Here is a 24,185-nt window from a genome sequence, read left to right on the forward strand (position 1 = left end):
ACTTCGGATGTTTCATCTGAAGTCGATTCGCTCATCCCTATATGAAACCCTTATGATTTGGAACATCTGCAGGTTTCAATGCATTACAGCGTTTGCCCTCAGCCTTTAGCCTGTCAATATAAAACTGTCAGTCCTGGCGGTCACAATGGGGGTAGTCCAGGGAACCCCCCTGGTATGCACTCCTTGGATGCTGAAACGTTCAGTTTTAGTGGGAATTAGAGCAGCCGTTAGAAGTGTGTACAGGGGAAGGTGGTTTACATTTTGAGAGAGGAGAACTGAGCACAGGAGGGAGGTTTTCGGTGGAGAACACAACATTACCAAGTGAAATTCTTGAGAATTTAATTTCCACTTTTGGTGACAAGGCCTGGTATGATATTAATAAATGAAAGCAGCCATTGTACCTAATTTCTTCCCACAGTAAAGCATTATATCATATCTTTTAGCTCAAACCAGAAGACCACTATGATTATGACACGCCAGAAGTTGTCCATCCACGAGCCGAGACGCAACCACTTGCTCCAGCTGATCACAAAGTACACCAAATAGGGGTAGTAGTAGTAGTATCAATTAATAGCTTAATTTCCATACACATAGATGATTATATTAATAAACTGTTTCTTCATGATTTCTTTTCAGTCATCAGAAAGGTCGTTATGTAGCTGGCTGACATTAGCGATGTGCTAATGTCAGCAGAACATAACTGTATGACTTATATCTCCCTGCCTGCCGCCGTTTGCGCTAAATAATGACTTTCATAATATGCAAATGAGCCTCTAGGTGCTATTGGGGCGTTGCTGCAGCACCTAGAGGCTCCGTCCTCTCACCGTTTGGCACGCCCTTGTAAAGGTGATTGACGTCCTTGGTCTCCTCTGTGCCCCGCAAATCCCGCACCGTCCATTTTTGTATTAGGCGCAGGCGCAGTGAGTGAAGGACAGCAGCAGACGAGCGTTCTTCACTCACTGAGCCTGCACATAATACTAAAATGGACGGTGCAGGATTTGCGGGGCACAGAGGAGACCAAGGACGTCAATCACCTTTACAAGGGCGTGCCAAACGGTGAGAGGACGGAGACTCTAGGTGCTGCAGCAACGCCCCAATAGCACCTAGAGGCTCATTTGCATATTATAAAAGTCATTATTTAGCGCAAACGGCGGCAGGCAGGGAGATATAAGTCATACAGTTATGTTCTGCTGACATTAGCACATCGCTAATGTCAGCCAGCTACATAACGACCTTTCTGATGACAGAAACCCTTTAGGAAAACTCTGAGAACAAAAGGAACATTGACAAGGCAATACACAGGGTCAGCGCCTACCTGCACTTTGGTCCACACTTCGGACCACTTTGGATCTGATGTTTTTTTATAGCAGAAATTCTGTGATGTATTGTAGATGTCAGATCTTCCTTCTACAAGCTGGATCACATGTACTGGTGTGCCTTAAAAAAAAATGTATACACACATTTCAGACATGTAAATGAATAAATATTTTAGAGGGTGGTACATAGGAAAATGGCATAAGGGCATTCATAATCCAAATAATGTGTAAGGTGCACCAAAAAATACAACCAAGTGTTGTGTATCCAGCACTCGCACGATCAGGTTATGGCCACAAAGGGGCGAATTGCACAGCGGATTGATCACAGAATTTTGCAGCACTGACAAAGAAATATAGAAAGGCATTCATCTATTAATCACCACTCTGTTCCAGCACTGAGGCTCCCTACCCCACACCTTCCAACCACTGGCAGATTAGTGTGACATCCCTCCCGTGGTCACGTGTACCGCTGCAGCCATTCACGGACGTGTGACTGCTGAGCCTCTGTGGTCACATGACACTTGGGGGACACATCACTGCTGAGGTCAGTGAAAGGCTGCAGCGGTGCATAAGACCACAGAAGGGACATCACATTTCTGATTCACCAGGGACAGGAGCCCCCGACATTGGAACAGTGGCAGTTATTAGGCAAGTGCCTTATTAACTTTATGTTAAACGCTTTCTAGACTAAGTAAAACTGGTTTTGGGGTCAGATGACTCTTTAAATTCAGGAGCAGGTTTCTCTGAAATCCACCACCGCATAAAATACCCAAAATGGGCTGTTTTTTCACAGCTGCATTGCAAGGCTTGAAAGGCACAAGTAAAACCCACAGCATAAACCGACATACTGCGGATTAAAAACCTGCTGCAGTTTACACCGTGGATTTTCTCTGCAGTGGATGGGTGAGATGTCTAAAATATATATATAAAATACACTGCTCAAAAAAATAAAGAGAACACTTAAACAACACAATGTAACTCCAAGTCAATCACACTTCTGTGAAATCAAACTGTCCACTTAGGAAGCAACACTGAGTGACAATCAATTTCACATGCTGTTGTGCAAATGGGATAGACAACAGGTGGAAATTATAGGCAATTAGCAAGACACCCCCAATAAAGGAGTGGTTCTGCTGGTGGTGACCACAGACCAATTCTCAGTTCCTATGCTTCCTGGCTGATGTTTTGGTCCCTTTTGAATGCTGGCGGTGCTTTCACTCTAGTGGTAGCATGAGACGGAGTCTACAACCCACAGAAGTGGCTCAGGTAGTGCAGCTTATCCAGGATGGCACATCAAAGCGAGCTGTGGCAAGAAGGTTTGCTGTGTCTGTCAGCGTAGTGTCCAGAGCATGGAGGCGCTACCAGGAGACATGCCAGTACATCAGAAGACGTGAAGGAGGCCGTAGGAGGGCAACAACCCAGCAGCAGGACCGCTACCTCCGCCTTTGTGCAAGGAGGAACAGGAGGAGCACTGCCAGAGCCCTGCAAAATGACCTCCAGCAGGCTACAAATGTGCATGTGTCTGCTCAAACGGTCAGAAACAGACTCCATGAGGGTGATATGAGGGCCCGACGTCCACAGGTGGGGGTTGTGCTTACAGCCCAACACCGTGCAGGACGTTTGGCATTTGCCAGAGAACACCAAGATTGGCAAATTCGCCACTGGCGCCCTGTGCTCTTCACAGATGAAAGCAGGTTCACACTGAGCACATGTGACAGACGTGACAGAGTCTGGAGACGCCGTGGAGAACGTTCTGCTGCCTGCAACATCCTCCAGCATGACCGGTTTGGCATTGGGTCAGTAATGGTGTGGGGTGGCATTTCTTTGGAGGGCCGCACAGCCCTCCATGTGCTCGCCAGAGGTAGCCTGACTGCCATTAGGTACCGAGATGAGATCCTCAGACCCCTTGTGAGACCATATGCTGGTGCGGTTGACCCTGGGTTCCTCCTAATGCAAAACAATGCTAGACCTCATGTGGCTGGAGTGTGTCAGCAGTTCCTGCAAGATGAAGGCATTGATGCTATGGACTGGCCCGCCCGTTCCCCAGACCTGAATCCAATTGAGCACATCTGGAACATCATGTCTCGCTCTATCCACCAACGTCACATTGCACCACAGACTGTCCAGGAGTTGGCAGATGCTTTAGTCCAACTGGGGCTCAGCTGACCCAACCTCACTGTGACTTCCAGCCTTCCTGAGGACTGTATCATAAGATCAATATGATGCATTGATGATGGGTCAACTGAGCCACAGTGAATCTAGGAAATTCAGCCACGACATGGACAGTATCTCCAGGACCGCACGCATGAGACTGGCCTTAAGGAGTATCCCAATCTTTACACATGGTCTACTTTCCATATACCCATCACTCTGCTCCGTCCGTCCCTCTTTCTGCTGACACCCCTATCCGACAACATACCACCACAGCAGAGGTCGCACTCCTTTTTTTCAGGAATAGCAAAAATACTCCTCTTAGTATTTATCAGGGGTATTTCCAGCCAAGGAGGAGTACGAAATAAGATGCTGGTTGCTGGATTTTTTTTTTATAGCCATAACTTTTTTAAATGTAGCTGTATGAGGGCTTGTTTTTTGAGGGGCAAATTGTTTATTTTTTAGTGACACCATTTGGGGTACATGTAACCTTTATGACCTATATCACTGTCAGCAGTGAAATCAGTGAAACACGTTTCTACTTTCATATTTAACTGCATTACCTGCCATCCTGATTTCTATATCTCCAGATGTAATGGATATAACGCAGAAACTGGCAATGTCTAAAAGCTCAGGATGCCAATATCTCTAGCCGTTACCAAGCCCAAGAGATGAGCAGCTAAAGCAGCCCCCCCAGTCTGGTTTGCTATGGGTACTGGGACCAGTAAACCCCGTCCAGCCGGGCACTTGGGAGCCATTTTTTTCAGCAGAATAAAAGCACTTTTCCTGGACATGGAATAAAGATAAAGGGGGTCATTTATGATCAGAAATACCCCTATAATTAGGCGTATTTCTGGAGAAGATTGGGGAGCAATCTGCAACTTTTCACCACTCACGCCAGGTCTAAGAAAGTGGGCGTGGAAGTGGATGGGCCACAGGTCTGTCGTCTCATTCATCATTTTCTACACGTGTTTTAGGTATAGAAAACATAAATTAGGTAATAGTTTTTCTTGAAACCCATGACAGCACCCATGTTTCTATGCCCAAGTAGTAGCTACTACCCTAGTTGAGCAGGCCCCAAACCCCTCTGGAATGGGCAGACCTCTCGCCGAATAAGCACAAGATATGGCAAACTTAACCCATCTTGCAATCGAGACTATGGAAGCTTTTTTTCCCTTACCAGATCCCTGAAACTGGATCAGGAGATTTTCATCTATTCTCCAATCCTTAGTGGATTCCAGGTAAGTGATTAAACATCTTCTAACGTCTAGACAATGAAAATTGTGTTCTCTAGAATTATTAGGATTAACATAAAGAAGGTAGAATTATGTCCTGGTTTCTATGGAAGTCAGAAACCACCTTAGGCAAGAAAAAAGGTAAAGGCCTTAAAATGACTATCTACCAATGTATTTGTATAAGGAGGGAAGGCCTGGATCTCAGAAACTCGCCTAGCAAATGTAATAGCTAACAAAAAAGTCATTTTTTAAAGTGAGCATCTTGATTGGTATCTCCTTGATAGGTTCAAATGGGGAATAAGTCAAGGCAGATAATACACTTTACTCCTCCCCGGCAGAGACCGGGGAGGAGTAAAGTGAGAAGAAGGCAGAGCAGCCTGGGCTCCTACACACTGAACGCCGCCCCTGGGCACTTGCGAGTGCTCATTTGCATATGAATTAAACTTTGTTTTTCCTGCTGGTGCAAGTCTAGAGAAAAGAACAAAGGTACCGTTACAATCCTGTATAGGTGTGCTACAGAGCCATGTAAGCACTGTATATGGCCATATGGAGGTGACAGACTCCCTTTAAATCCCATGGGGGAGACAGAGGTCTTAAAGAGGGCAGTAATCTGGAGGCTGCTGATAGAAACCTTTTCATCCAAAAATGCTCTGCTAGTTTAAAATCTTAAAAAAAAAAAAAAAAAAAAAACTCAGGGCCGCTACTTGGACTTTTAGAGTTGTACTTTTTAGATTCTTGTCCAGGCCTGCTCGCAAAAAAATTTGTATGTCCGGTACACGAGGTGCCTGCAAAGGGTCAGGAAAGCTTCCCAAAAATTTAGAGAATGTATCCCAAATCTTAACATACTTTTTAGCCGTGACCTCTTTCCTACTGGCCAGTAAAGTGGAAACTACCTCATTCGACAAGCCCCTCCTAGCGCATATTATCCTTTCAATTTCCAGGCTGCTAGTTGTAAAAAACCTGGTCTGGGGTGAAAAACTGTCCCACACTGGAAGCATCCATGGGGGTTCCGTCGCTAGGTTTTGTAACATTGAGAGCCAGGCTCTTTTGGGCCATCTTGGAGCTATTAAAATCAAAGAAGCCCTCTCCTGGATAACTTTCTTCAGGACTTTGGGAATGAGTAAATACGGAGGGAAGGCATATCCGAACTCCTGATCCCATGACTGGGTTACTGTGTCTATCCCTGTTGGGAAGTCCATTCTGTTGAGTGAAAAAAAATAATCTGTCCACCTTTTTGTTTTCCCTTGTTGCAAAAAGATCTAGTTGGTAGACCCCACTTCTGTACTATGAGCTGGAAAATTGAATTGTGAGGCACCATTCTCCCTGCTTTAACTCTTTCCTGCTAAAAAATAAATAAAAAATCGGCCAGGGCATTGTCCTCTCTGAGATGAACTGCTCTGACAATTAACTGGTTCCTCTCTGCAATTTTAAAAATCTCCTGGGATAACGTCAATAGATCTCTTATTCTTGGTGGTTTATACAAGACACTGTTTTTGCATTGTCTGAATATATTATTAAAGTTCTTTCTGCCAATGTCGATGGGATTTTTTAATATAGCCTCTTTTATTGCACTTAGTTACTTGTAGTTTGAGGAACGGTTTCTGGACTGAATGTTCCATCTTCCCTGCCAGAAGTCTCCCCCTGAATGGGCTCCCCATCCCCAAGGGCTTGCGTCCATGGTGATTGCTATCAGATTCTGAGACAGCCAAGGGCATCCCATGGATTCGTTGGGATTGTCCACCATAGTAATGACATCCTTGCTACTGAACTAAGATGGAAGTTGTAGTCCAAAGACAGAGGAGAACCGTGCCAGTTCTTTAGAATGTCTTCCTGCAATGGTCTTGAATGAAACTGAGCATAGTTTACCGCCAGGATGGTAGATGTCATTTAACCTAGTACTGACATAGCCTGTCTCAGGGAACACCCATAAGGGCTCTTTCACATGAGTGGATCCCGTGCTGAGAGAGCCAAGCCCCGTTCCGGACAGCAGAGACACGGAGCATTAACATGATTGATAATGCTCCGTGCCTCTCTGTGATCTTTTTACTACAAAATCACAGTGAGATAAAATTGTCACCGTGATTTTGTAGTAAAAAGATCACAGAGAGGCACAGAGCATTATCAATCATGTCAATGCTCCGTGTCTCTGCTGTCGGGGACGGGGCTTGGCTCTCTTTCACGCAGCGGATTACCCGCACGGGATCCGTTCTTGTGAAAGAGCCCTAACTGAGAAAGAGATCCTGTATTTAACATCACCTTCTGTTCTGGCAGGAAAGATCTCTGATTCTGGGAATCTAGTAGTATCCCCAAAAACACGCATCTCTGAGTAACTTGGATTTTTTCCAATTTATCTTCCATCCTAAAGATTCCAGAATTACACACAATTGATCTGTCTCCTGCTTCAAAGACAATTCTGTCTGGGAAATGATTAAAAAGTCGTCGTCTAAATAAGGGACTAGAATGATTCTTTTTACTCTTACATAGGCTGCTACTTCTGCTATAATCTTGTTAAAGGGAACCTGTCACCAAAAAAAAACGCTTACTAAGCTGTTAATAGTACCTTATAGTGCTGCATAGTTGTTTCCTAATGCACTTTTTCATCGTTTAGCCGCATCTAGCCTCCTTCAGAAATCAATGTTTTATTCAGCCGCTGCCCCCTGCTTCAAGTCAGGTTTGAAGTTAAGGGGCAGCGGCCTAGGCGTCTCCAATGCTGCTCTCCCCGCCTCCCGCCGCCTTTATTGACAAGCCGGATCTCAGTGCCGGGACCGCTCTCCCAGCCCGCATGCGCAGTAAAGGGCTGCTGTAGCACGATCCCGGCTCCGGCTCGTACACTCAGCCGGCTTCAGTTTCGCTACTGCGCATGCGCCAGCCAGCCTAACATACTAGCGCAGTCACAGAAGATGCCGGGCGCATGCGCAGTAGCGAAACTGAAGCCGGCTGAGTGTACGAGCCGGAGCCGGGATCGCGCTACAGCAGCCCTTTACTGCGCATGCGGGCTGGGAGAGCGGTCCCGGCACTGAGATCCGGCTTGTCAATAAAGGCGGCGGGAGGCGGGGAGAGCCGCATTGGAGACGCCTAGGCCGCTGCCCCTTAACTTCAAACCTGACTTGAAGCAGGGGGCAGCGGCTGAATAAAATATTGATTTCTGAAGGAGGCTAGATGCGGCTAAACGATGAAAAAGTGCATTAGGAAACTACTATGCAGCACTATAAGGTACTATTAACAGCTTAGTAAGCGTTTTATTGGTGACAGGTTCCCTTTAAACACCCGAGGATTCTTGTTTAATCTCTTTAAATACAAGATTACTCTGAAGGAGTCTGTTTTTTTTTTTACAAAAATAAAAAGCAGAGAATAGAACCTGTTTCCTTTTTCCCCCTCGGGAACTAAACTTACAACCCCTTTCTGAAGTAAAGAAAAAACTTCCCTTTGCAAAATTAAAGATTTTTCTGCTTCTTTTGGATTCTTGGTTATTATATAAAAAAAAATAATCTTCCTGTGGTGCGAGGAATTCTATTTGAAACCCTCTTAAAATGATGTCTAAGATCCATTTGTTTTTTGTAATTTCTTTCCAGGCCGGGTAAAACTTGGAGAGTCTTCCCCCCCACCTGGAGTCAATCCTGCTTATCCTTGGATTTGGAATCATTTGAGACTCAGAGCCCCCAGAAAGTCTGGGTTTTTGTTCAATCTTTCTTTTCTGGGTGTCGGAACCTCTGTTTACTTTGAAAATTTCTAGACCTTCTGAACCCACTTATTTTCTGAGGTACCGGAAATCCCTTTTTTCTGTCAGATGATTTTTCAAGAATGTCATCCAAGGAAGACCCAAATAACCTCTGACCCTCACATGGTAGGGAACAAAGCCTTGCTTTGGAACCCTGGTCGCCCTTCCAAGATTTAAGCCTGATGGCCCGTCTAGCAGCGTTAGATAAAGTCGCTGATCGAGCAGAAAATCTAACGGCATCAGAAGCGTCTGCCAAAAAATAATAATCGGCCGCTTTTATAAATGTTGGAAGGAAGGCCAAAAGTTCACCTCTAGGGGTTTTATCTTTAATATGTGACTGCAATTGTCCTAACCATAGCTTTAAAAGTTAAAGACCTAGATACCCAGGAAGCAGCAATACTAGGCCTAAAACTAGTAGCAGCAGATTCCCAGACTTTTTTAAAAGGGTTGTCTCATCATGGACAATGGGGGCATATCGCTAGCATATGCCCCCATTGTCTTATAGGTGCAGGTCCCACCGCTGGGACCCGCATCTATAATCGAGAACAGATCCCTGCAAGGTGGTGGTTGGAGGACTCTGGTCCAGCCACCACCAAGCAGGCTCCCCATAGAAGTGAATGGGAGAGTACCGTGCATACGCTGCCCCCGCTCCCATTCATTGCTATGGGGCCGACGGAAATAGTCGTGCAAGTGCTCAGCCTCAGTGCCGGGTTGATCGAAATCTGTGAAAGATCCAACAGCTCCTGCACTCTCCGGCCCCGGCGGTCACATGACTGCCGGGCCGGAACAGGAAGCACATAGCGCTTCCGGCACTGTATACACAGCACTTGGGGAGCGCTGTGTATACAGCGATCTGGAAGGCAGGGACACCTGGGAACTGTCCCTGCCTTCTCTAAGTGTTGCCCTGCTGTCACTGACTGGCTAATCGTGCAGCTGCAATCTCTGAATGGACGTTCCAGAACGTCCATTCAGAGATTAACAGACCGCCCAAGGACGTTTATATCCTATGGGCGGTCGGGAAGTGGTTAATAATGGCTCCGTATCTTCAGTGGGAAAAAGTGCTCTGCAGAAGAAGAAGAATTGCTCCCCACATCACTAGACGCATCAAAATTCCATTTATCTTCATCTGAAATATCTGAATTAGGATCCACATTCTGTCTAGTGCCACATGAAGATTGAGGAAAGAGCTGTTTTAGGGGTTTAAGTGAAGCTCTAACCTCTGATTTTACCAGAGCCTTGATACTTTTTCACATAGATTGAGACTCTTCCAATACTAACTTTTCAATGCAGGATTGACAAATTGTTTTCAGGTGAGAAACAGGCAGCATACTTCTACAAATAGAACACTCTCTGTGCTTAGTCTTTACAGTAGTTTTTTTTTTTTAGGAATTCTAGGCACCTATAATAAATAGCCAAAAAGAATCCAATCAGCAATGCAAGAGAAAAAGGAATTATTCCTACCGTTAATTCAGTTTCCACTAATCCTTCATGACGGCACCAAAATGGAGGTTGCTCCCCTTGTCGCTCTAGGGACAGGAAACAGAGAGGGTTAAAAGGGCCCCGCCCCTCACACACCACAGTGCTTCTTAAAATCCTACCAGGATGTGAGATAACAAGCCCAACACCAAAATGATAGGGTGGGAGTTACGGTGGTGCCGTCATGAAGGATTAGTGGAAACCGAATTAACGGTAGGAATAATTCCTTTTTCCACGGTATCCCCCTTCATGACGGCACCAAAATAGAGCCATACCAGATAAGTAGCTCTAGGGAGGGACCACGGCCTGAAGGACCTTGCGTCCAAAGGAACAGTCCTTGTTGGCCAACATGCCCAGTCTGTAATGACGGGTGAATGTGTGAAGGCTTGACCATGTAACCGCCCTGCAGATCCGATCTGGAGATGCGTCTGCTCTCTCGGCCCAGGAAGAAGAGACTGCTCTTGTGGAGTGTGCTTTTATTGCAAGAGGACAATCCTCCCCTTCTGCCTTGTAAGCCTGTATGATGGCTGACTTGATCCACCTACCAACCGTGTCCTTTGAGGCCTTCTTGCCTCTATTCTTACCCCCATACTAAACAAAAAAGGTTCTCATCTCAGCCGTAGCTTCTAGGTAGCTGAGAACTGTTCTAACATCGATAGTGTGAAACACCTGTTCTCTCTCATTTTTAGGGTTCTGACAAAAAGAAAGTAAAATAATATCTTGGCTTTTCTGAAAATAAGAAGACACCTTAGGGAGAAAATCTGGACGGTGTCTGAGAAGAATCTTCTCATCCGAGACCCTAAAAAAAGGTTCTCTAATAGAAAGGGCTTGGATTTCCCCAGAAACTGCAACTAAAAAAGCCACTTTCCATGAAAGAAATTTAATTTCTGCCGCTGAAACAGGGCTCAAGGGGCTTCTTGTTAGTCCTAACAGCACTAAGTTGAGATCCCAACTGGGCACAGAGGGCCTAGACGTAGGTTTAATAACACTGACACCTTTGACGAACCTCTTGACTAGCTTATCCTCATCTAGAGACACCCCAAGGAAGCTTGACAGAGCCGACACCTGTACCTTGATGGTGTTATAACTAAGGCCCTTCTGCAGACCTTCCTGCAAGAAGTCCAAGAGGGGGATACTAGGGTTGCCTATGTCAAAGGGTCTATCCAGCAGCCAGGAATTAAACCTGCGCCAGGTCCTAGAATAGATGGAAACTGTAGAAGGTCTTCTCCCTAACTGGATAGTCGAGATGACTGGGTCTGACAGACCCTTCTGCTTTATGATCCACCATTCAGGATCCATGCTGTGAGATTGAGTCTTCCTACCTCGGGAAACCAAAGGGGACCCTGCTGGAGCAGATCTGGTCTGGACGGAAGTGGAAGAGGAGGAGCTATTGCAAGGGACTCTAGCAGAGGGTACCAATTCCTCTTGGACCAAGCTGGAGCTACCAGAATCACTTTCCCTTCCCTTATCTTCTTGAGAACTGCTGGGATAAGGGGAAATGGGGGAAAGGTATAAGCCAGGTTCCAATGCCAGTCCTGGCGTGGGGAATCCAGACCTGTGGGGAAATCTCCCCTGTTCAGGGAAAAGAACAAGGGGACCTTTCTGTTTTCCCTGGTAACGAACAGGTCCACCTGAGGATGACCCCAGTTCTGGGCTATCATCCCGAATGCAGCCTTGTGGAGCTCCCACTCCCCTAAGTCTACTCTTCTTCTGCTCAAGAAATCTGCCTGGACATTGTCCACGCCTCTCAGGTGTACAGCTGTGATGGAAAGGACTGTCTTTTCTGCATAGGAAAATATCTCCTTGGAGAGATTCTGAAGATGAGGGTGACACGTCCCACCTTGATGCCTTATGAAGGAGACTGCTGTTGTATTGTCAGAGTAAATCCTGGGATGTTTCCCAACTAGCTGACCCTGAAGGGACCTTAGCTGCTGGTCTAAGGGTACCGGGATGATGGCTCCCAGAGACAAGTCCAAGACCCCCTTCTCTAACTGGGCTGACTCTGCCGGGGAGGGGAAGGTTGTGACCTGAAAATTGATGCGTACTACTTGCAGAGCCCAAGGGTTTGAGGTCACACTGGCCCATTGGGGAGTCTTCCCCCAACCTGATCGTTGTAATTTTTTTTCAGGGGCGGGGTCAGAACTAAAGTTGGAGTTGAGGATAAAATTTTCCCCTTTACCCCCTTTTGGTTTTTCCTTTTCCAGCAGAATTTCTGGAAGGGAGTTTGTTGCCGCAAAAGGACTGGGTTTTCCTAGGAGCTCTCTCAACTGGAAAGCCCTTCTTTTTATCTGCAGCATCTTCCAAAATCTTGTCCAACTCTGGCCCGAACACCAGGGACCCCTTAAAGGGAATTGAGCAAAGTCTATTTTTTGATAAGGTGTCCCCCGACCAAGGCTTAAGCCAGAGTGCATGGCGGACAGAGTTAGACAAGGATGAGGATCTGACGGCAAACCTCACAGATTCTGCAGAGGCATCAGCCAGAAAACCTGTGGCCATTTTAAGGGGGGGAAAGGACTAAGATCCTATCCCTTGGAGTACCCTTCCTAAGATGGTCCTCAACTCTGTTAAGCCAAACAAACATTGACTTTGCAACAGAAGTGGCTGCCACATTAGTCTTAATGGAAATGGCCCTTTTCTCCCATAGTTTCTTAAGTAACCCCTCCGACCTACGGTCCATGGGGTCCTTAAGTTGGGAGGCATCCTCAAAGGGAATGGATGTACGGTTGCCTACTTTAGCGACCATTACATCTATTTTAGGGATTTCATCCCAATTTTTTGCATCTTCAGGACGGAATGGAAGTCTATTCCTGAATTCTCTAGGGACCAAGAACCTTCTATTAACATCCGCCCACTCATCCATGATGAGTTCCTTCAGATTTGGGTTTACAGGAAAAACTTTACGCTTCCTGGCTCTCAAACCCCCAAACATCTGGTTCTGAATTGAGTGAGGTTGTACCTCCTCTTCAATGTCCATGGTATTACAGACGGCGGACAAAAGGGAGTCTATATTAACAGAATCAAAATAGTATTTCACTACTGATTCTGAGTGAGAGTCCTCCCTTTCCCCTTCCTCACATACTATGTCTGAGGAACCACCGACAGCCACAGGGGTGTCATCAGCATCGGAGGAGGATTCAGCAGAGATTCTAGGGCGCTTAGCGGGAGCAGCGCTAGGGCACGGTTCAGCAAGGGAATGTTTTTCGGCCATAGAAGAGCGAATCTCTTCCCTAATCATGGACCTAAAGTCCTGCATCATAGCTGACCGTTCCTCCCTAACTACAGTCCCTATACAGGTGTTACAGATAGGGCGCCTATATGAGTTGGGTAAAGGAATACAGCACATAGGAGGCAGCCCAGGTTTTGTTCTATCTCCTTCCTCCCCCCGCCCCCCCCCCCCCGAAAGGCTCCTTGACCCCCTGGAAAAAGGGACAGAGAGAACCTTATAAGAAAACAGCGATGGGAAGGGGAACGGGTGGATATACCACCTTACTCACTGTTACAGACGTCTTCCGGGTTTCTGCAGGGTCGGCATGATCCGCTTCCATGGTGCCTGTAGTCTGAGCTAGCATGGAGCAAACACAGACTGAAGAGGCGTTCCACGTGTGGAAAGGAATCCCTCTACCACAGCACCGCCCTCCGCTTTAATTGCACCCACCTGCCTGGCAATTAGCTTCATTCAGGCCGGCTGCTGCAGCAAGCTGCAAACAGCGCTCCAAGCCCTGCCGGCCACGTGACTCCCGCAGCCTGCTCAGAGCCCCCCCGAGCAGCCGAACTGGTTCGGGGACGTCGGACCCAGGACAGGGGACTCCCAAACGGTGAGAGTACTGGCCTGGGGGGGGTTAACGCCAGGAGGAAGGAGACCACAGGAGGTCCGATCGACCGGCCCCCTTCATCCGTGCATCCTCTCGTCCTGTAGGGACAGGAAAACACTGGGGTGTGTGAGGGGAGGGGCCCTTTTAACCCTCTCTGTTTCCTGTCCCTAGAGCGACAAGGGGAGCAAACTCCATTTTGGTGCCGTCATGAAGGGGGATGCCGTGGAAAAAAAAGGAATAATCTCACCCTCTTGGTAGCTGTCCCCCACTCCTTAGGCCAAAGTACCGGGCTTGATGGTCTAGAGGGAACAATAGGGTCGGCGCGGACCGCATCTCCCGTCCATTCTTAGGAGGAATCCTGCACAGCACTGTGTGCAATAAGGTTGGCTGGCTGCTGTCCCCCACTGCCCATTTATATACTGCGTGCCAAGCACTCTCCGCTGCTACTACAGGTCCCAGAAGCATGTGTCCCCAGTTTGATCCGGCGCGGGCCTGTGCTGCCGACGTCAAGACGCTGCTCCGTCGTTCTTACTGTGCATGCCCAAACCAGATGCCGCAGCCATCTTTAAAAGTCCTCCACACTGTGATCAAACCGGAGCCACCTGGCACGGCCACAGCGGCTCCAAACATTGGGGAAACTGGGAGGTGAGGTGGAGTAACAGCAGTCTCGATGAGTGGCTCCCCAAAGAGTCTTACGTCGCCATAGGAAAGGTCACCCACGGACTAAAAATCTGGACCCTCCACAGCCATCTTGGTGTGAACTTCTTCAGAGGTAGGTTCCCCAGGAAACCTGAACTGAGGTGTGAACTTTTTTATATCCTCAGGTTTCCTGTCCTGGATGGGAGGTCCATCACGCATGGGTGCTGTCATCGGTGAGGCGGAAAATGGTCTAAATGTAAGCCAGCCAGGAAGCGGTCTTACATTTAGAACTGGTGGAGGATCCATGGAAGTTATGGAGAGGCATGCGCCCCTTCATAACTCCAGCGGATTCACCACCAGCTCAGGGGTTTATTAAGACCAGCATCAAAGTACTTACAGGTTTGGAACACATTTGCAATCTTCTGTGGGCCTTATTTTACATTGAAATGCACTAAAACCGGATCCGCATGTGCAGACCTTTAAAAACTGGAAAAAGATAAATACCGGATCCGTTTTTCCAGAAGACAACCGGAGACACGGATCCGGTATTGCAATACATTTGTGAGACGGATCCGCATCCGTCTACAAATGGTATCCATATATCAAGGGGAGAAAAACCGAACTGGATTGCACATCCACAATGCTATGCTTAGATCTAATTAAACTCGCTTCTCAGCACAATATTAAAGTGTCCAGCCCCCCATACTTCATGCTGTACAAGAGGCATTCGTGTACGTTTTGATCAAAAGGCATAAGCCCACTCACCACGACAAGGTCGCCTCTGAGTGAGACCTACTCTGACAAAAAGGCGCAGCACAATGCGGTGACAAAGCGTTGTGGATCTGCGATCCAGTTCTGTTTTTCTTCCCTTAATATATACAAATGGTATCTGTTTGCATACAGATTGCCGGATCCGGCAGGCAGTACTGCCTGCCGGAATCCAGCAACGCAAGTGTGAAAGTACCCTAACTAATGAGCGCTTCCATTGTGGAGTGCTCATTAGTACAGCCTTTAACCCCCCCTTCCCAACCCCCTTGTAATAACAAAAAAAAAAACTCACCTCATCCATTTGATGGAGCCGGGGTCAGGACTTGCAATCCAGTGTGATAACGTTTCACAGCCTTGACTGGAAGCAGCAGGACCTGTGAGACGTCATCACGCTGGAGCGCAAATCCTGTCCTGAGCTTCCAGTGAGCAGCAAGTGTTCACCGCAGTGACATCAAATTATTATTATTAAATTTTTTTTTGCACAAGCAGAGAAGGGGGCATTATAAATATTGCAGGACACTAGTGGAGGCATTACTATTACTGGGGGGCACTAATGGACACTCCCTGAGGAAGAACAGCGTCTGTTCGAAACGCGTCGGAGTAAGATACCTGGCACGGGTGGTCATTGATGACCGCTGTAAGTGACGTCACTCACAAGCTCCAAGTGAGCGCTAACCACTCCTCTGCATACACCTCCATCTGCGGCAGCAGCGCGCCACCGGCCGGGGCATGAGGCAGCACGCCAAACCATACTACATCTGGACTGTTCCTGACTCCCAGCATCAAGAAAGACCGAGCACAGAAATAAAAGCAAAGAAGAATACACTTCTATATCGAGTACGGGGACGCGAACAGAAGCACACTAATAGAAGCCTTCATCTCAGGTACACTGTTTAAAACCAGCTAAGTACCTGTATATTGATATACCTTTGTGTGCCAGATATTATATATCTGCAATACCTGTACACCAATACTTATCATAATATGTCCTTAAGCGCAGTATTATAATATATTACATTGTCTCCCCTTGTGCGGCAGATTTTTGTGGTTCTGCCGCGATACCGCTGCTTCTACATATAGCATCCACTGAGCGCCACTGTAGCAACCCTTTATCTCCTAGGCATTACTATTACTGGGGGTCACTAATGGAGGCATTACTATTACTGGGGGTCACTAATGGAGGCATTACTATTACTGGGGGTCACTAATGGAGGCATTACTATTACTGGGGGTCACTAATGGAGGCATTACTATTACTGGGGGTCACTAATGGAGGCATTACTATTACTGGGGGTCACTAATGGAGGCATTACTATTACTGGGGGTCACTAATGGAGGCATTACTATTACTGGGGGTCACTAATGGAGACATTATTATTACTTGGGGTCACTAATGGAGACATTACTATTACTGGGGGTCACTAATGGGGCATTACTATTACTGGGGGGCACTAATGGAGGCATTACTATTACTGGGGGGCACTAATGGAGGCATTACTATTACTGGGGGGCACTAATGGAAGAATTACTATTACTGGGGGGCACTAATGGAAGAATTACTATTACTGGGGGGCACTAATGAAAGAATTACTATTACTGGGGGGCACTAATGGAAGAATTACTATTACTGGGGGGCATTATTAATACTGGGGGCACAAATGGGAGCATTAATATTACTGGGGGCTCTAATAATTCTGGGGGGCACTAATGGGGGCATTATTAATTTTGTGGGGGGAGCTCTAATTGGAGCATCAAAGAGGTTGTCCAGGCTTTTTCTATTGATGACCTATGCTCAGAATAGGTCATCAATATCAGATCGGTGAGGGTCCGACACCCCCGCCAATCAGCTGTTTGAGGAGACGGCACGCACCGTCTCCCTTCTCTCATCCTGCTCTGCCGCTGTATGCCTATAGGACAGCAGCAGCAGACAGGAAAAAAGAAGGCGCATCCGCACGCCGTCTCCTCAAACAGATGATCCTGAGAATATATCCCTTTAATATTACTGGGGGGCACTAATAGGGGCATTACTATTACCAGGGGCACTAATGGAGCGCATTATCTAATGGGGCATTACTATTACTGGGGGGAACTAATGAGGGCATTATTAATACTGGGAGCCACACTCTTGGGGTTCAGCTTAACATTGTCAGTATTTTTTGTTGGGAAAGATGGCAACTAGAGATGAGCGAAACGAGCTTCGGATGTTACATCTGAAGTCGCTTTGTTCAAAACTGCGGAATACTACTGTGCGGAGATCCATCTCCGTACAGAACTAGAATGTATGGGCTCCGATGAGCTTTAGTAAATTATTTGCGAAGTCGCGCATGACTTTACTTAACTCCAGTAATACATTTTTAGTGGAAAATCAGCTTTGGTTCCGAGGTGCCAGAGTTCGGTTTCAAGTGATTTTCCACTTTAAAAGTCAATTACCGAAGCTATTCAATGAAGTTATGCGTAAGTTATAACTTACTTCGGCTCATGGCAGCCCATACATTCTAGTTCTGTACGGAGACGGATCTCCATGCAGTATTGGGTGCAGTCACACGACCGGAAGTGTTTGAGGTCCGCATCTTTTGCGGCCCCGTTGAAATGGACGGGTCCGCACCCGTTCCGGAAAATGGATGCAGACCCAGAATTTCGGTCGTGTGAATGAGCCCTTAATCCAAAGTTTTGAACAAAGCAAGTTTAGATGCAACAGCTGGAGCTCGCATGGCTCATCTGTAGTAACAACCCTGCTAGCACCGCATATATCTGGGGCTTGTATGAGGCACGTGTAGTTTTATGGTCTACTTTCCGTCAGGCAGCCATTACCCGGGAGTTGCCCTATTCTTTGAAAATCAGGGACCCTGCATGCCGCCTCCAGTGTGTACAGGACGCAGATGCCGACTCCTCATTACCTGCTGCCGCAGCACATATCGCTGGAGCCAGGAGCAGCACTGTCACCATAACTCCAAAACCAGCCATTTCTCCCGCCATAACTGCAGACTCAAATGTCTCATCCAACTGAGACTTGAAACGCAAACACTTCCAGACCGGTGTTCCGTGAGAGTTCCCTACTCTCGTCACTTCCGGCCGCACCGGACATGACGTGGGGTGCTGCGCAGGCGCACAACGATGGGGTAGGGAAATTTCACAGCCGAGTTAGCTGGACATCGGCCGACACTGCGCATGCGCCATGAGCCTCACCAGCGGTTAGGGTAGGGGAAAATTACGGGCCAGTGCGCAGGCGCGGTGATCGGATGGCTGTTTTCAGCTGGACACTGGCCGACACTGCACATGCGCTGGGAGCCTCACCAGTGGTTAGGGTAGGGAAAAATTCTGTGCTTTATCCCTACCCTAACGGCTGGTGAGGCTCCCAGCGCATGCGCAGTTTCGGCCGGTGACCAGCTGAAAACATCCATCCGATCACCGCGCCTGCGCACTGGCCCATAATTTTTCCCTACCCTAACCGCTGGTGAGGCTCCTGGCGCATGCGCAGTTTCGGCCGTTGTCCAGCTAACACTGCTGTGAAATTTCCCTACCCCGTCGTTGTGCGCCTGCGCAGCGAGGCACACCTCACGTCATGTCCGATGCGGCCACGTCACAGCAGAAAGTGACGAGGTTAGGGAAATCTCACGGGTAGGGAAATCTAACGGAACACCGGGTATTCTGCCAGATTTCTATACCTTGCGAAAACTCTATACCGGAAGTGACGCGGCCGCACAGGAATCAGCTGGAGGAGTGTGTGCGCTGCGCAAGCGCACATACACTGGCTTAGCAAGGAATCATTGCAGCGCCACGAGAGAAGGCCTTAATGCGCATGCGCGAAACTGTACACCACGCCTGCGCACTTAGGGGTAGATAGATTTTCCAGCGCAAAATGTTCCATCAGATCTCCCTACCCCTGAGTGCGCACAGGCACAAATCATCAGGAGCAGTTCATCCTTACCGTAGAGCTGAGTGCTGGATATTGAGGTCACCACATAAGCGGTGTCCCCCAGTATCCAGCACTCAGCTCTGCTATCTGGAGACGTAAGGATGAACTGCTCCTGATGATTTGTGCGTGTGCGCACTCAGGGGTAGGGAGATCTGATGGAACATTTTGCGCTGGAAAATCTACCTACCCCTAAGTGCGCACGCGCTGTGTACGGTGGATGTACGCTTGCTCAGCGCCACACACACCCTTCTCCAGCTGATTCCTGTGCGGCCATGTCACTTCCGGTGCGGTCGCGTCACTTCCAGTATAGAGTTTTCGCAAGGTATAGAAATCTGGCAGAACACCGGCCGCTACGTGTCCATAAAAGTTGTCAAGCAGTTTGATGAGGTCGCGGTCATGTGATCGGGCATAGGGGCGGCTGTTTACACCACGTGACCACACAGCTACCCTATCACTAGAAGGACGTGGAGTTCTGTGATATGAATGGAGCCTGTAATCCCCCAGAGGCTCGGGCATGGAGCTGCAAGACGAAGGCTTCAGGGGGTCTCATAGTAGAAAAACAGACCAAAGGGTCTTATATTTACATTATTACCAGTGTGCCCGTGCCTAGACTTTTCTGTGTACCATCTGTGCCAGGTTTTCAGGAGATCATGTGATCACTACAGAGAAATACTGCGTTATGACCTGCTGTCATTAGTGATGAGCGGGAGGTGCCATATTCGGTTTCGCGATATTTCGCGAATATTCGCATGAATATTCGTGTTATATTCGTCGAAATCGAATATTCGCAATTATTCCAATTATCGCGAAATTATTTTTCGCATATTGCGAAAATTTATCTTGATAGTATAAGGCAACGTTCCTATGCTAATGATTATGGCTAAGCTAATATGTGTATATTACGAAATTTCGTAATATTGCTCTAACTTCGTCTCTTAGAATATTACGAATATTCTAAAAGACGAAGTTAGAGCAATATTAAGAACATTTGCAAAAGTCGAAATTGCGATGCGAGTAATATAACACGAAATAGTCGCATGAAGATTTAAACTTAGCACTGCTATATTCCATATTCTAGCCTAATATGGAATATAGCTGTGTTAAGTTAGCACTGCTATATTCCATATTAGGCTAGAATATGGAGTATAGCTGTGCTAAGTTGAAATCTTCATGCGACTATTTTGTGTTATATTACTCGCATCGCAATTTCGACTTTTGCAAATGTTCTTAATATTGCTCTAACTTCGTCTTTTAGAATATTCGTAATATTCTAAAAGATGAAGTTAGAGCAATATTACGAAATTTCGTAAAATACACATAGATTGTATTTAAGCTAATATACTGCTATAGTAATAATTTTTAATAGTGTACATATTTTACAAAACTTAAGTTCAGAAGAGGCAAAAAAAATTACAGGAAAAAAAAGGGATTATAGCACTATATTAGCTAAATTACAATCTATATGTGTATTTTACGAAATTTCGTAATATTGCTCTAACTTCGTCTTTTAGAATATTCGTAATATTCTAAGAGACGAAGTTAGAGCAATATTACGAAATTTCTAAAAGACGAAGTTAGAGCAATATTAAGAACATTTGAAAAAGTCGAAATTGCGATGCGACTAATATAACACGAAATATTCGCATGAAGATTTCAACTTAGCACAGCTACACTCCATATTCTAGCCTAATATGGAATATAGCAGTGCTAACTTAGCACAGCTATATTCCATATTAGGCTAGAATATGGAGTATAGCAGTGCTAAGTTGAAATCTTCATGCGAATATTTCGTGTTATATTACTCGATGCGTTATATTAAATTGCGATGCGACTAATATAACACGAAATATTCGCATGAAGATTTCAACTTAGCACAGCTATATTCCATATTAGGCTAGAATATGGAGTATAGCAGTGCTAAGTTGAAATCTTCATGCGAATATTTCGTGTTATATTACTCGATGCGTTATATTAAATTGCGATGCGACTAATATAACACGAAATATTCGCATGAAGATTTCAACTTAGCACAGCTATATTCCATATTAGGCTAGAATATGGAGTATAGCAGTGCTAAGTTGAAATCTTCATGCGAATATTTCGTGTTATATTACTCGCATCGCAATTGCGACTATTGCGAAATTTCGTAAAATACACATATAGATTAGATTGTAATTTAGCTAATATGGAATATAGCAGTAAGTTGAAAGCGCCACTGACTGGAGCAGCCAGGAAGCCAGGAATCCAAAGGACAGGTAAGAACAACTTTAGGGAAGTGGGAAAGAAAAAAATATAATAAAAAAAAAAAAGAAAAAAAACGAATATTCTATTTCGCGAATATATAGAACGATATTCTAAATATTCGCGAAATCTCGAAATTGCGATATTCGAGAAAAAAATTCGCAATTCGAATATTCGCGCTCAACACTAGCTGTCATTTGTACTAGACAGGACTGATTACCAAGTTTACACTGGACTGTACACTGACTGCAGCATTTACACTAGACTGTACACTGACCGCAGCATTTACACTGGACTGTACACTGACCGCAGCATTTACACTGGACTGTACACTGACCGCAGCATGTACACTGACTACAGCATTTACACTGGACTGTACACTGACCGCAGCATTTACACTGGACTGTACACTGACCGCAGCATTTACACTAGACTGTACACTGACCGCATCATTTACACTGGACTGTGCACTGACTGCAGCGTTTACACTGGACTGTGCACTGACTGCAGCGTTTACACAGGACTGTACACCGACTGCAGCGTTTACACAGGACTATACACTGACTACAGCATTTACATTGGACTGTACACTGACTGCAGCGTTTACACTGGACTGTGCACTGACTGCAGCGTTTACACTGGACTGTACACTGACTGCAGCGTTTACACTGGACTGTACACTATCTGCAGCGTTTTTATGTTATACTGTGCTTATCCACACTTTGACGGACTGCAGAATTTACACTAGACTGTACTGTAATGCTGCCTTATTTGCCTTCAACACAGTATAATGCCCCCTTATGTGCTCCCATAAATTGTAATGTTCTCTTATGTTTCTCAAGCAGTGAAATGCCAATTTACAGTACCAGTGAAAAGCGTTGACATTCCTTTTCATTCCATGGTTTTTATTTTATTTTTTGCATTTTTATTTTCTGCATTGTAGATTCATATCAAAGACATGAAAACAAACACATACTGTATGTAATTAAGTGGTAAGCGAAAACATGTAAGAGTTGCACGACAATTATTGTGCCCAGAGATTGCAGTATAGCGGTCCTAGCATAGAAATGAATGGAGTTGCAGCGCAACAGTGACCCCAGAATTCATAAAATCCGCAGATGTCGCACGACCAAGATTGCCGTATAGCCGAACCCTAAAACAAGCCAGAATGTTTTATATTCCTCAAAATAGTCCGTTTTGACTACAGCTTTGCACACTCTTGGCATTCTGTCAGTCATCTTCATGAGGTGGTCACCTGGAATGGTTTTCAGTAAACAGGTATGCCTTGTCAAGAGTTAATTTGTTGAATTTCTTGTCTTCATAATGTCTTTGAGACCATCACTTGTGTTGTGCAGAGGTAGGATGGTGCACAGTTCCATACAATGTTCAGCCCTATTCTAATCCACATTATGGCGAGAACCACTCATCTAACTAAAGAGAAACGACAGTCCACCATTACTTCAAAGGGTCACTGAGTTGTGAAACTGGTAATATTTCATAGAGATATATCTAAAGTTTTTATTGGTGGGGGTCTAAGTGCCGAGACCCCAATTAATTGCTAAAAGGAAAGAGAAGCGTGTGTATATAGCGCTGTCTCCTTGTTGATGGAGATTATGAAGAGTCAGTTGCACCTTTGGCGCAAAAACACAACCAGTGCGAGTGAAGGGATAAATTCTTTATTTGAAACTTCTATTTGAAGTATAGACTGGATGTCTCAAAGTGAGATGGTCGTGTTCACCTTTTTGTGTTGTGCTAAGTTAGGCACAACACTAAGGGAAAACGTATTGATGGTAATGGTCGGTGCTACCAATATCATTCTGGTCCGCGCTGCATGGGGGGCTGGCCCTCTGGCGCTGAAGAACATATATAGTGTGGGTGGATGAAGGAGCTTCAGATCCATATGTTTGAAGACTTTCCAAGGCTGTCCTGTCAGGACCAGTGCGAGTGAAGGAATAATTTCTTTTATTTTTAAACCTCTAAGATAACACGTTTCAGAGTATAAAGGCTCCTTTTTCAAATCTAAAAGGTGATAGAAAGCCAGTGTATGGACACTTGGTAAAGAATCGGCATAATAAGCGCAAAATAAAAAGTGATACTTCGGCTCAAAAAGACGGGTTAAGCTGTAGGCAAGCAGTAGACATCTTCATAGGATACAACAAATGTGAAAATATAATACTACAATGAAAACATTATAAATGAAAACAGCCATGAGTATAATGCATGGATTAGGGCACTTTCACACTAGCGTCAGGGCTTTTATTCTCAGAGAAAAGGTGGTGGAACTCACCCCCCCCCTCCCCTGGCCACGCCCCTACCCACCCCTAGGACCGCCCCTTTAGAGAACAGGGATGCAAGTAAAATTGCCAGTGACGGTCGTGACAGCCAGGCTGACAGTGCCCGCGGCAGTGGCGACTCTAGGAACAATATATAGGGGGGGCACAAAGATACCACAGTCAAAAATGGGGGGGCAAAAACAAAAAAAAGAAGATATAAATAAGATTACAAAATACCAGAGAATTGCGGTATGCAGGGATACATTTATAATAAAACAATTTACTTACAAAAGAAGCTATTCAGTCGTCTGCTGTGCCGTCCTCTGCTTGCTTCCGCGGATTCTTCCCCTTCTTTCTGTCTCTCGTCAGTGCGCAGGCGTACTGTTATGGTGGATCTGTGGAAGACACACTGTTATGGGGGCATCTGTGGATGACACTTATTATGCCTCTCATTAGCCCTCATTATGCCTCTCATCACTCCTATATCAGCCCCCATGCCTCTCATTAGCCCCCATATCAGCCCTTATGCCTCATTAGCCCCCATTATAAGCAATTATACCTCATTAGCCCACATTATGCCTCTTATTAGCCCCATTATAAGCCATTATGCCTCATTACCCCACATTATGCCTCTTATTAG

At 46.0% G+C, this 24,185-nt stretch overlaps 1 protein-coding gene across 4 annotated transcripts in view; it reads right to left on the bottom strand.

The window, feature by feature from the left end:
- Positions 1–18,174, bottom strand: part of NEMP1 (nuclear envelope integral membrane protein 1) — a 57,462-nt gene extending 39,288 nt beyond the window's left edge. For 2 of the 4 annotated variants that reach the window (XM_040425710.1, XM_040425709.1), the window contains exons 1-2: positions 18,013–18,174; positions 1,316–1,437 (exon numbers count right to left, since the gene is read on the bottom strand). In XM_040425710.1, the coding sequence (XP_040281644.1) occupies positions 1,316–1,437; positions 18,013–18,091 (201 nt within the window). In that variant the 5' untranslated portion in view covers positions 18,092–18,174. Of the gene's footprint in view, positions 1–1,315; positions 1,438–4,030; positions 4,048–15,407; positions 15,527–18,012 lie in introns of those variants that run through there. The other 2 variants (XM_040425712.1, XM_040425711.1) reach the window with 2 other exon arrangements.
- Positions 18,175–24,185: the final 6,011 nt, after the last annotated feature.

The sequence above is a fragment of the Bufo bufo genome, chromosome 3 (assembly GCF_905171765.1).
Source record: "Bufo bufo chromosome 3, aBufBuf1.1, whole genome shotgun sequence".
NCBI lineage: Eukaryota > Metazoa > Chordata > Amphibia > Anura > Bufonidae > Bufo > Bufo bufo.